Consider the following 13,825-nt stretch of genomic DNA (forward strand, 5'->3'; position numbering starts at 1 on the left):
GAGGGGACAGAGAGATCAAGACAGGGAAGAATTCTATGAAGGTCAAAGTTATCAGGAAAACCTTCTGAAGCAAGCCAACCATCTTTCTTCCTGTCTAGCCTTTCTGGCATGCCTTTCAGGAAGCTTCCTCCAGTCTCAATGCCTTTGCTAAACCTCCTGGATTTTAAGAAGTCATATAGCTCAAGACCATCTATCTGCATGTGTAAGGGGAACCAGATGTGTTTGGTAGGAATGTTTAGAGACAAAGTGAATATCTGTTACCATTTGAAGACAAAACCTTTCTTATGCATTTTTATAAATACAGTCTAAATCTGATCTGCAAAGTCTTTAAAAATCCAAGGAGAGTTTCAGCATACTTTCAAAGTGGAAAAACAAGTACAGATTTCAGGTTTCCATTCACTTGAATTAAGGAAAATACTTATAACAGTAAACCTATTAAATAGTATTTATGAGATAAGACAGGTTTGAGAAATCTGCTTTGATTACTTGAAACACTCAAGCAGTTTCAATTCCACAGTTCTTCACTGACCTTTCAGGAGATTATTGATAAGGCTTTTAATTTCAATGTATTATTTATAAACAAGGAATAGCACATGTATTTTATATCTATCTTTGAAAATGAAGGCTTAGCTGAAAATTACCTTTCTAAATTCCTCAAGAGGAAAAAAATTTAAGCACTATGTTGTACTAAATATATTAGAAGGCAAAAAAAGCTTTCATTACTTGTAAATGTTTGAAAGAAATACCTTTGAGGACTCGCAAGTAACATTGAGTGACCAGAATGGACACTCATTATCACATTGAGGACACATTATGATCTGGCCGCCAATATTAGGATCACAAACTTCTTTGCTAAAGAAAAGAGAAAAATAAAGTTTAATTTTTAAAAATTTAATGAACAAGACTTTTTATCAGAATGATAAGATCCAACATCCATTCATGATAAAAAACTAACTAAATTCTTATAAAACTAGGAGTGGAAATGAACTTCATTAACCTGATAAAATCTTGCTGTATAAAACCTATAAAAGACATTATACTTAACAGTAAAAGGCTGAAAGTATTTCCTTTACATCAGAAACAAGATAATATGTCCCACTACCACCACTTCTTTTCACTGGTTGTGATACCACTGCCAACATAGTTAATAAAAAAAAAATAAACAAAAAAAAACAAAGACAGGGGGAACGGCAAGGAAAAAAACCTGCTATCCCTAATAAATTACATAATTGTTTATACGGACAACTCAATAAAACTTGCAGATAAATTATGAGAATAAATGAGTTTAGTAAGTTTGCTGGACACAAAATCGGTATATAAAATATATATATATATATATATATATATATATATATATGTATATATATATATATATGTAGGGTCCCAAAAAAGAAATTGTGTCTCTAAAGATCTGCCACAGTTAAGAATTTTAATTTTTTATAACTGTTTTTCAACAACTTAAAAATATGAAGAGCCCAGGAACAAAAATCTAATTCAAAATGTACAAAATTTATATGGGGAAAATGTTAAAATGGTTGTAAAAGAGTGAAGAACCTATATAAATAAGTAAATTATCATGTTCATCATTTGGAAGAATCAATACTTGAAGATGTCATTTCTCCCTTATTTGAGCTATAAATTTAATAGAAAAGCAAAGCCTCAGAACAGTCAGGACATCTCCTAAAGAACAAGGTGCTACTGGGGTTGTTTAGTTGCTAAGGTCTTGTGACTCTACAGACTATAGCCCACCAACTTCTGTTCATGAAATTTTTAAGACAAGAATACTGGAGTGGGTTGCCATTTCCTTCTCCAGGGGATCTTCTCAACCCAGGGATCAAACCCACATCTCCTGAATTGACAAGCAGATTCTTTACCAGTCAATCACCTGGGAAGCCCTTTAAGTTAAGAAAAACTGAGCAAAAGAGAAAAACAGAGTTCAGCAAGAGACCTCTGCATACACCAAAACTGATATATAATAGGCACCATCGACCCAGCAAACCAGTAAGGTAAAAACTGATGTTTGAATAAACAGGGCTGCTGCAGTGGAATATCCATACAGAACAAGGTGAAAGAGAACCCCTAAATCCTATTACATATAAATCAAATTCCAGGTGGAAAATAAAACTGCAAAAGTACCAACTTACAGAAGAGTATCTAGATAACCTTGGGGTAAAGGAAAATACTACTAAAGAAAAACAAAAAAGCATAAATCATAAAGAAAAATATTAATACATTCAAAATCTTTTAAAAGTAAGAACCTCATTAAAGCACTACAAAGAGAGGGGGAAAAAAACAGACTGGCAGAAGTTTTGCAATATACAGGAATGACAAAGGACTACTCACAAGTTTAAAAACTCCAACAAGTTAGTAAGAAAAACCCAGCAAACTATTAATAACAACAGGTTGCACACTGCTCACTCTAGGAGAAGCTATGCAGATTGACTTCAATGTGAATGGGATTGGAATTGCAGAATTAGTTAGCACTGCAAATAACTCAGTAAAAAATAACTGGGCATGAGAAACACTTCAAGAATATCTGAGTAAAGATCTTGGAAAACATGCCCCTCCACAAAGCAAAGAACTTGACAAAATCTGTCAAAATTAACCTCTGCAGAACTGCAGAAACTAAACAAAGGTTTCCAATAGTATGAGAAGTGTTTATTTGAGAAAAAACAACTAAATATTTTCCATAAAATAGTGAGTTTTGTGGCATTTTAACTTGGCTTATCCCCATCCCCATAACCTCAGCTTCATGTTGCCCATTAAAGCCAACAGTCTCACAACCAAGGTATCCTCAGTTCAGTCCAGTTCAGTTGCTCAGTCATGTCTGACTCTGTGACCCCATGGACTGCAGCACGCCAGGCTTCCTTGTCCATCACCAACTCCCAGAGTTCACTCAAACTCCATGTCCATCGAGTCAGTGATGCCATCCAACCATCTCTTCCTTGTCATCCCCTTCTCCTCCCGCCTTCAATCTTTCCCAGCGTCAGGGTCTTTTCCAATGAGTCAGTTCTTCACATCAGGTGGCTAAAGTACTGGAGTTTCAGCTTCAGCATCGGTCCTTCCAATGAATATTCAGGACTGATTTCCTTTAGGATCTCCTTGCTGTCCAAGGGACTCTCAAGAGTCTTCTCCAACACCACAGTTCAAAAGCATCAATTCTTCGGTGTTCATTCAGGTTTCTTTTGGTTCAACTCTCACATCCATACATGACTACTGGAAAAACCATAGCTTTGACTAGATGGACCTTTGTTGGCAAAGTAATGTCTATGCTTTTAAATATGCTGTCTAGGTTGGTCATAGCTTTTCTCCCAAGGAGCAAGCATCTTTTAATTTCACGGCTGCACTCACCATCTGCAGAAAGCTCAAGAAAATAAAGTCCGTCACTGTTTCCATTGTTTCCCCATCTATTCGCCATGAAGAGATGGGACTGGATGCCATGACCTTCTTTCTTTGAACGTTGAGTTTAAAGCCAGCTTTTTCACTCTCCTCTTTAACTTTCAAGAGGCTCTTTAGTTCTTCTTTTCTTTCTGCCATAAGGTTGGTGTCATCTGCATATGTGAAGTTATTGATATTTCTTCCGGCAATCTTGATTCCAGCTTGTGCTTCATCCAGTCCAGCATTACTCATGATGTACTCTTTGGCTTTACAGATCCAGATAAACTGATAGTGAACATAACAACTGCCTGATGGAATGCTGAAGACATTCCCCAACATGCAAACACAGAGCCACCTGGCAAAGACTCAATAAAATGATTGATTCCAGGCATTTAAAGAAATCACTGTCCAATCATTAGCAGATAACTAAGCTTTTGTATACAGACCTCGTGGCCGTGCATGATAAACAATATAACTTTACAGAATTTGTTCAGGAAACTAACTAAATAAATCCTATCATCAGCAGCAATGACAATAGAAGCAATAATAAGCTCTGAGGAGGGGTAAAATCTGGTTTTCAGATTGACCACATTATAATTAAAATGCCCAGTTTTCAACAAAAAATTACAAGGTACATAAAGAAACAGAAAAGTTTGGCCATGACACAGGGTGAAAAAGAAGCCAATAGAAACTCCCTGAGGATGTCCAGACATTGGACATACTAAATGAAGACACAAATAAGCAATTATACATATGTTCAAAGAACTAATAGAAATCACACCTAAAGAAATAAAGTATGTGAGCAGCTTACTGTACAGAGAATATGAACAGATAAAAATTACTTGAAGACCAACTAGAAATTCTAGAGATATAAATATAATGAGTAAAACAAAAAATTCACTAGAGAGGTTCCTTTGCAGAATGAACTGGATGAAGAAAAAGTCAGCTAACTTAACATTAGGTCTATTGAGATTATCTTGTCTGAGAATCACAAAGAATAAGGAATGACAAAAAATGAATGTAGCCTCAGAGATGAGTGGGACACCATCAAAAATACACATAATAGGAGAGCCAGAAGGAATGAGAGAAAGAAAGAGGCAGAAAGAATATGTGAAGAAATAATGGCTGAAGAACTTTCAAAATTTGATGAAAGCAAATTAATATAAATTAATTTGTATATCCAAGAAGCTCAACAGGCTCAAAGTAGAATAAACAGAGAAATCCAGACATAAGCACATCAGACTCAGTGTATCAAAAGTCAAGAACAAAGATAGAATTCTGATAGTCGAAAGAGAAAAGTCATTCCACATATACAAAGACTCTTCAGTAAGATAAGCAGTTGATTCCTAATCAGAAACCATGGAAACCAGAAGGCAGTTGGATCATACTGTCAAAATGCTAAAAAAGGAAAAGATTGTCAACCAAGTAGTCTATATGCTGCAAAACCATTTTTTCAAAAACAGAGGAGAAATGATGACACTCCTACAAAAATAAAATCTGAAAGACTCCTTTGCTAGCAGACCTGCCCTACTAGAAACACTAAGAAGAATCCTTCAGGCTTAAATGAAAGTACACTAGGCAGTAAGTCAAACTCACTTGAAAAACTAAGGATCGCTGGTGAGGTAACTACATAGGTTAAAAAACATATATAATATATATAAATACATTTTTACATAATATATATTTATATATATTAAGTGCAACAAGGTGCAGATACCCAAATAACACAATCAGCTATATATTACTATATTGTAATAGGTTTATAATACTTTCACACAAATAAGACATAAAAAACAAACACAAAAATAAAACAAAACATTTTTAATCTTACAGTAATACAGTACAACAGCTGGCATACAGGGGCTGGCATCGAGTAAGCAGATAAAGATACTGCACTACTGTACTTACTGTACTCTATACAGTACTGTAAGTACGGTAAAGTACTGTAAAGTACCCAAAAGCACCATCACTTCTAGACAACGCATGCCTGTGACAATGTATCCCAGACATGTTAACTAACTTACATGACTGGATATGCAAATGCACGTTTGCATCTTTGAAAGCTCACAATTTGAATGTTCATATGTAGGGGACTTACTGTAGTAAAATGGCAGATTTAACTCCAATGTAATGCCAACTTAATCAGAAAGTGAAGTGAAGTGAAGTCACTCAGCTGTGTCCGACTCTTTGCGGCCCCATGGACTATCCAGTCCATGGAATTCTCCAGGCCAGAACACTAGAATGCCTTTCCCTTCTCCAGGGGATCTTCCCAACCTAGGGATCAAACCCAGCGTCTCTCACATTGCGGGCAGATTCTTTACCAGCTGAGCCACAAGGGAAGCCCTAATCAGAAAGTACTTTGATGTAAATAAATTAAATATTCCAATCAAAAGACAAAAGGCAGAAATAAATGGAATACAGAATAGATAAGCAACAGAGAAAAATCAACAGTTGGTTCTTTGAAAAGATCAATAAAACTGACAACTTTTAAGCTAGACTATTCAAGAAAAAAAGAAAGAAGATTTAAATTCCTAAAATCAGAAATGAAAAGAGGAACATTACTATTGACATTACAAAAATAAAGAAGGGAATGTAAGGGATTACTGTTAATAATTATATGCCAACAAATGGAATAATCTAGGTGAAATGGATAAGTTCCTAGAAAAACATAAATGACTGAAGTTGACTCAAGAAGAAATAGAAAACCTGAATAGATCTATAATGAGTTAAGAGACTGAATTAATAATCAAAGAAATGTCAAGGCCAATATAGCTTCACTGGTGAATTTTATCAGCCACTGAAAGAAAACTGATACCAATGCTTCACCAACTCTTCTAAAAATAAAGGGGGTAGAAACCTATCTCAATTTATTCTATGAAACCAGTATTACACCAATACCAAAACCAGACAAAGGCATCACAAAAAAACTACAGACTACTATTTCTTATGAATATAAATGCAAAAATCTTCAACAAAATATTAGCATATCAAATCCAGTAAATCAAATCAAGTGGGCTGTATCCAGGAATGCAAGGATTGTTCACTGAACAAAAACAAATTTATATAATATGCCATACTGATAGAATAATGGATTAAAAACAATTAACAGAAGAGAATGTCCTCAGCTCGATAAGGGGAAAAAAACACACATAGCAAAGATTATACTTAATGGTGAAACTCTGAACAGATTCCTTCCAAGTTCAACATTGTACTAGAGGTTCTATTCAGGGCAACCAGGTAAGGAAAATAAATTAAAAATCTCCAGATTAGAAAGAAATAAGGAAAATCATTTCTATTCCAGATGACATGATATTGTACATTAAAATCCAAAGAAATTTACCAAAAATCTGCTAGACTTAATAAGTCAGTTCATCGAGGTTATAAGCTGCTGCTGTAAGTCAACTTCAGTCGTGTCCGACTCTGTGTGACCCCATAGACGGCAGCCCACCAGGCTCCCTCATCCCTGGGTTTCTCCAGGCAAGAACACTGGAGTGGGTTGCCATTTCCTTCTCCAGTGCATAAAAGTGAAAAGTGAAAGTGAAGTCGCTCAGTCATGTCCGACTCTTCGCGACCCCATGGACTGCAGCCCACCAGGCTCCTCCGTCCATGGGATTTTCCAGGCAAGAGTACTGGAGTGGGGTGCGATTGCCTTCTCCGGAGGTTATAAGACAAATCAATATATTAAAAGTAATTATATTTGACTTTTTTCTTGTTTCTTGAGGTATGCCTGTATTGCTATGAGCTTTCCCCTTAGCACTGCTTTTACAGTGTCCCATAGGTTTTGGGTTGTTGTGTTTTCATTTTCATTAGTTTCTATGCATATTTTTTATTTCTTTTTTGATTTCTTTTGTGATTTGTTGGTTATTCAGCAGCGTGTTGTTCAGCCTCCATATGTTGGAATTTTTAATAGTTTTTCTCCTGTAATTGAGATCTAATCTTACTGTATTGTGGTCAGAAAATATGCTTGGAATGATTTGCACCTAGATGTCCATCAGCAAATGAATGGATAAGAAAGTGGTGGTACATATACACAATGGAGTATTACTCAGCCATTAAAAAGAATACATTTGAATCAGTTCTAATGAGGTGGATGAAACTGGAGCCGATTATACAGAGTGAAGTAAGCCAGAAAGAAAAACACCAATACAGTATACTAATGCATATATATGGAATTTAGAAAGATGGTAATGATAACCTTGTATGCCAGATAGCAAAAGAGACACAGATGTATAGAACAGTCTTTTGGACTTGGTGGGGGTGGGGGATGATTTGGGAGAATGGCATTGAAACATGTATAATATCATATAAGAAACGAATCGCCAGTCCAGGTTTGATGCAGGATACAGGATGCTTGGGGCTGGTGCACTGGGATGAGCCAGAGGGATGGTATGGGGAGGGAGGTGGGGGGGGGGGGTTCAGGATTGGGAACACTTGTATACCTGTGGCAGATTCATGTTGATGTATGGCAAAACCAATACAATGTTGTAAAGTAATTAGCCTCTAATTAAAATAAATACATTTAAATTAAAAAAAGTAATTATATTTCTATACATTAATGAATAATCTAAAAATAAAATGAACAAAATAATTTCATTTACAGTAGCATCAAAAATAATAAAAATACTTAAGATTAAATTAGAGAAAAGAAGTGTGAAATATATATCCTGAAAAATACAAAATATTGATAAAAATTAAAGATGACCTAAATAAATGGAAAGCTATTGTGTGTTCGTGAATTAGAAGCCTTAGTACTGTTAAGATGGAAATAGCTCTCAAAGTGACCTACAGATTCAATGCAATTCTGGCTTTTTTGCACAAATGAGAAAGCTGATTCTAAAATTATAGAAATGCAAGGTACCCAGAAAAATCAAAGCAATCGTGAACTTACTAAAAAGCTGTAACAATCAATATAGTGTGGGACTTGCATGAAAGACTGCCATATGTATTGACAGAAAAGAATTGACAGTCCCTAATAAACTCATGTTTATGGCCAATTATTTTTGCACTTTATTAATACTTTGTACTAGTAATTAGTAATTAATACTTTGGCCACCTGATGTGAATAGCTGACTCATTAGAAAAGATTCTGATGCTGGGAAAGATTGAAGGCAAAAGTAGAAGAGGGAAGCAGAGGATGAGATAGTTAGACAACATCACTGATTCAAAGGACATGAGTTTGGGCAAACTCTGGGGGATAGTGGAGGACAAGGAAGCCTGGTGTGCTGCAGTCCACGGGGTTGCAAAGAGTCGGACATGACTTAATGACTAAATGACAATAACGATTTTTGACAAGGGTGCTAATGGGGAAAGATTATGTTTACAAAAATGGTGCTGGAACACTAGAATATACACCTGGCAAGAAAGAAAGTTGAATCTTTATTTTATACAGTTTACAAAAATGAAATCATAGACCTAACACTAAAAAAAAAAGAAACTTTTGGAAGATAAACACTGAGAAAATCTTCATGACTTTGGCTTACCAATGCTTTTTAAGATATTACGGTAAAAGTACAAACAACAAAAGAAAAATCTCAGGTAAACTGGACTTCATTAAAATGAAAAGCTTTTGCGTTTCAAAGGACAACATCAAGAAAGTGAAAAAGAGTCCATGGAATACAAAAAAATATTTGATAAGGGGATTTTATCACAGTAGATCAGTTGGTAAAGAATCCACTTGCAATGTAGGAGGCCCTGGTTCAATTTCTGGGTGGGGAAGATCCTCTGGAGAAGGGAATAGGTTATCCATTCCAGTATTCTTGGGCTTCCCTTGTGGCTCAGCCGGTAAAAAACCCACCTGCAATGTGGGAGACCTGGGTTTGATCCCTGGGTTGGGAAGATCCCCTGGAGAAGGGAAAGGCTAACCACTCTAGTATTCTGGCCTGGAGAATTCCATGGACTGTATAGTCCATGGGGTTGCAGAGAGGTGGATGTGACTTTCACTTTCACTTTTTTACCACAAAATACATAAAGAATACTTAAAACTCAACAGCTGTACTGAACACTTGTAAGAGATACAAGTGGCAAAATAAGCACATGAAAAGATGCTCAACATCACTGGGAATTAGGGAAATACAAATCAAAGTCAACAATGACATACCACTTCATACCCATTAGAATGATACACACACACACATACACATTTACTTGTTTGCTTATTTATTCAAAATTCAGCAATAACAAGTGTTGATGAAGATGTGGAGAAATCAGAATACTTATTCATAGCTACTGGGAATGTAAAATGGTGCAGTCACTTAAAAAAAATGCTTTGGCAGGTCCTCAAAATGTTAAATCTAGAGTTATCATATATCCCAGCAATTCCATTTTTTTGTATATTCTCAAAAGAATTGAAAAAATATATTCACACAAAACTTGTACATACTTGTTCATAGCTATTCATCATAGCTAAGAAATGGAAACAACCCAAACATCAATTGATGGTTGGATAGATAATGTGGTATATCCATACAATGGCATATTAAAGTAAAGTGAAGTGAAGTCGCTCAGTTGTGTCCAACTCTTACTGACCCCATGGACTGTAGCCTGCCAGGCTCCACTGTCCATGGGGTTTTCCAGGCAAGAATACTGGAGTGGGTTACCATTTCCTTCTCCACAATGGCATATTATTTGACCACAAAAGGGAATAGAGTACTGATGCATGCTATACCATGAATGAATCTTGAGAACACTGTGTTCATGCATGCAAAGCTGCTTCAGTTCAGTTCAGTCACTCAGTTGTGTCTGACTCTTTGCGACCCCATGAATCGCAGCACGCCAGGCCTTCCTGTCCATCACCAACTCCCGGAGTTCACTCAGACTCACGTCCATCGAGTTGGTGATGCCACCCAGCCATCTCATCCTCTGTTGTCCCCTTCTCCTCCTGCCCCCAATCCCTCCCAGCATCAGAGTCTTTTCCAATGAGTCAACTCTGCTTCAGTAGCATCCAATTCTTTGCGACACTATGAACCATAGCCGGCCAGGCTCCTCTGTTCATGAGATTCTCCAGGCAAGAATACTGGAGAGAGGTGCCATGCCCTCCTTCTGAGGATCTTCCTGACCCAGGGATCGAACTCACATCTCTTACATCTCCAGCACTGGCAGGTGGGTTCCTTACCACTAGCACCACCTGGGAAGCCCCCTTGAAAATGTGCTAAGTGAAAGATGACAAAGATGGCACCACATACTGCACACGCAGTGTGGTTCACTTATAATGAAATGTCCAGAAGAGGCAAATATGTAGAGACAGAAAGTAGATTAGTAATTGCCAGTGGCCAAGGGAAATAGAAGTTAGGGAATGACTTCTAAAGGATACTGGTTCCTTACGGGGTGATGAAAATGTTCTAAAATTAGATGGTGGTGAGGGTTACAGAACTCTGTGGAAGTACATCAAACCACAAATTGTAAACTTTCAAAGGCTGTATTTTATGGTATATGAATTATATCTCAATAAAGTTGCTATTTTAAAGTATGTATAAGCTTTAAGCCTTTTATGGAAGAGGAAATACCTACAGTATCTTCCACTTATGCACAGATATTTTCAAAAGCACACAAAATTATATTTTATAGGGGTACAAGTACATATGAAAAAGAACATACAGTGTATGATAAAAATAAAAATTTAGTATAGTTATTATTTCCAAAGTGGAAAGTGAGGGGATACAATTGAGCAAAGAACTTCCTGGGTAACAGTTATGTTTTCTTCTTAAACTGGGTAATGGATTATTCTTCCTTACATCTTAAATCTATCTTCTATTCTTGTGAATCTACTCAGTTCATAATAAAATTAACTGTAAACACATATAGGAAGTATGTGGGGTGACTGTATGGTGACTTAATAAAATAAATTATAATGAGAAGCACCACCATGCAAGAACTATATAAAAATGCTACTTTTTCACTCTGAAAGCTGAGATACCTTTTTTTGGTTGGAACAATGGAGAAGCCAAAGACAAAATCAGGGAAAAAAATATCAACATTCAGCCTTTAGCTCTAAACTCTTTTTCAGTGAAGAGAGACAAGTACTTCAAGGACCACCTGCAGCTTTCAAGCTAACAGCCATAATGGGCACCAACACTCAGAATCCTTTGTTAAATAGAATGGATAATTACGCCTGTACATCAGAGCTGCCATGTACACTTCTGCCTCTGGAGTCAGGCTCATACGCTGCAGGCTAGAAAAATTTGGTCATCAGCTTGTCACTGTTGCCCAGAAATTCTGATCTGGCTGTCACACCTGGATAGAGGCCAGAGGAACAAGAGAAAAGGCCTGGTTCAGTGCCACACCCATTCTGGAGGTTGAGGTCACCAAAAGCAAAGGACCAGTAACATACTTCAGATCAGAGATGGTGAAATTCAGTGTTTTGGCATCCACGTTTCCCTTCACACAGTATAGCTGGTATTTTAGTTTCAACGTCAAGCACAAACTCATTCTTTATTACTTTTTTACCCCTCTAACACTGTGGGTTTTTTTTTTAAAGTAAACAAAAAGTATCATTTACTCGAGTTTTATGATATATACTTAATATATACAACAAAGTCATAGACTTCCCTGTGGTCCAGTGGTTAAGAATCTGGCTGCCAATGCAAGGGACATGTGTTGCATCCCTGGTCAGGGGAGATTCCACATGCCAAGGGGCAACAAAGCCTGTGTGCCACAACTAATGACGCCTGAATACCCTAGAGTCCGTGTTCCATGACAAGAGAAGCAAAAGTGATGAGGAGCCTGCAAACTGCAACTAGAGAATAGCCTCCACCTGCTGCAATCAGAGAAAGCCCACATGCAGCAACGAAGACCCAGTGCAGCCAAAAATAAGTAAATTAAATAAATCTATAAGAAAAAAGAAGTAATTTCTAAAAACCATAGAAACAATGGTTTTACCAGTTTTGCCATTGAAACCCTGATGCAATCAGAGCTGCTCTAGGTTCACATCTGTGGGGCTCAATGAAGCATTCCTCAGGGGGCCAAAAGTTCAAAGATGTTCCTCTCTTCAAACCTCCTTTCTTTTTCAAAGTATTGCCTTAAAATACTGGAGTGTTTCCTAAGGGTAACAGTCTTGTCAGAGGCTGGGCTGCATTATCTAAGAAAAAACTTTTTTTTTTCCATTTCACTTAGTTATTATGCTCATGACAAAAGAGATGTATCATCCAAAGCATAAGTGTTTTGTAATGAGTCTTCTTTTACTAAAACAGTCTAAGACCCAGAAAATAATTTTATGTCTAAGCAGCTTTTCAGCACGGTAACAAGGAACAGAGAGAGGTTACCTCCATGTACAGTTATCCTCAGTAAAATATCCATAGAGAAAGCAAGCCACTCCCACGATGGCTGCCAGGAGAAGCATCTGAGTGTAATAGCCCAGCCAGGCAAAATAGATCCCAATCTTCTCTCCATAATATTTCCTGAAGGAAGACAGAAGTTATTTTCAGAGGAGACATATGATCCGTCTGCAGCTTTATCCTCATATTAATTTCTGATTATAAATAAAGGGGGCTTTAAACTTAAACCTCTGACTCGATGCACATTTAAAAACATATCCATTTTCGTAGCAGGCCCCCGGTTCTACTGTGAAATAAGACGTAGTTTACATATTATGGAAGTACTGACCACTGGTTAACCTCCTGCAGCAAAGTAAACTAGAATAACACAAAGAGGGGAAATTGCTGAATATGGAGCAGATAGAGGATATTATCATCACTCTTCATAAAGACTGGCAGATCTGGTAAGTTTCCCCAAAGATTATTCTTGCCATTTATGAAACGAATGAACATGAACCGTTTGTTCAAACCTGTTTTTGCTTTATTTTGAGAACTTTCTTGGAGCACATGTAATGTAAAATCACAAATAATAAGTAAATGCCAATAATAATAATACTAACTATGAGTGGAATGTCTCTCTAGCCAAACTATTTATAAAACTCCTTTCGAGAATGGGAAAGGGCAGGATGGATATGACTGAGTAATCTACTGTCCCGTATTCTTTGTATGCAGCATTTCTATTTTTCCTAAGTTTTAAAAACTCTTCAATGTTTTTAAATTAATCTGGAGTAAATGGAAGAGAACAGGTAGTCAAAATAAAAAAAGAGGCAGGGCATGAAACAGGGCCAGACTGTTCCTGAAAGGGAGACAAACACAGACAGGCAGAGAAAGGGTTTAGGGATGAGGACAAAGCAATAAGATGGCTGTTTAGGCAACTCTGGCATATACCCTTCCTTGACTCACTTTTCACTTCTGGCTCAGTACAGCCTGTAGATTGGTACAACCTGTAGATTGCCTTAGCTCTGAGGCCTCTATGAGACTTCTGGCTCAGTCTGACACTGAGCTGAGCTCGGTGGGGACTGAGCTCTGAGAACAGCCTGGAGTCTGGAAGACTTCACAGAGGAACATCCCTGAGCTGGACCAGCCCTCACAGGGTAGTTCTGAGACCAGCTCCCTAGTCAGAGGCCTGGGCGTGGGCC

The 13,825-nt window shown here is 37.2% G+C and overlaps 1 protein-coding gene across 3 annotated transcripts in view; it reads right to left on the reverse strand.

The window, feature by feature from the left end:
* ANO6 (anoctamin 6) overlaps positions 1 to 13,825 on the reverse strand; it is a 234,919-nt gene that overhangs the window by 52,923 nt on the left and 168,171 nt on the right. For all 3 annotated transcript variants that reach the window (XM_002687355.6, XM_005206409.5, XM_059886920.1), the window contains 2 exons: positions 12,636 to 12,770; positions 747 to 852 (listed from right to left, as the gene is read on the reverse strand). In XM_002687355.6, coding sequence (XP_002687401.2) covers positions 747 to 852; positions 12,636 to 12,770 — 241 coding nt within the window. The remainder of the gene's footprint in view (positions 1 to 746; positions 853 to 12,635; positions 12,771 to 13,825) is intronic.

The sequence above is a fragment of the Bos taurus genome, chromosome 5, assembly GCF_002263795.3.
Source record: "Bos taurus isolate L1 Dominette 01449 registration number 42190680 breed Hereford chromosome 5, ARS-UCD2.0, whole genome shotgun sequence".
Lineage (NCBI taxonomy): Eukaryota > Metazoa > Chordata > Mammalia > Artiodactyla > Bovidae > Bos > Bos taurus.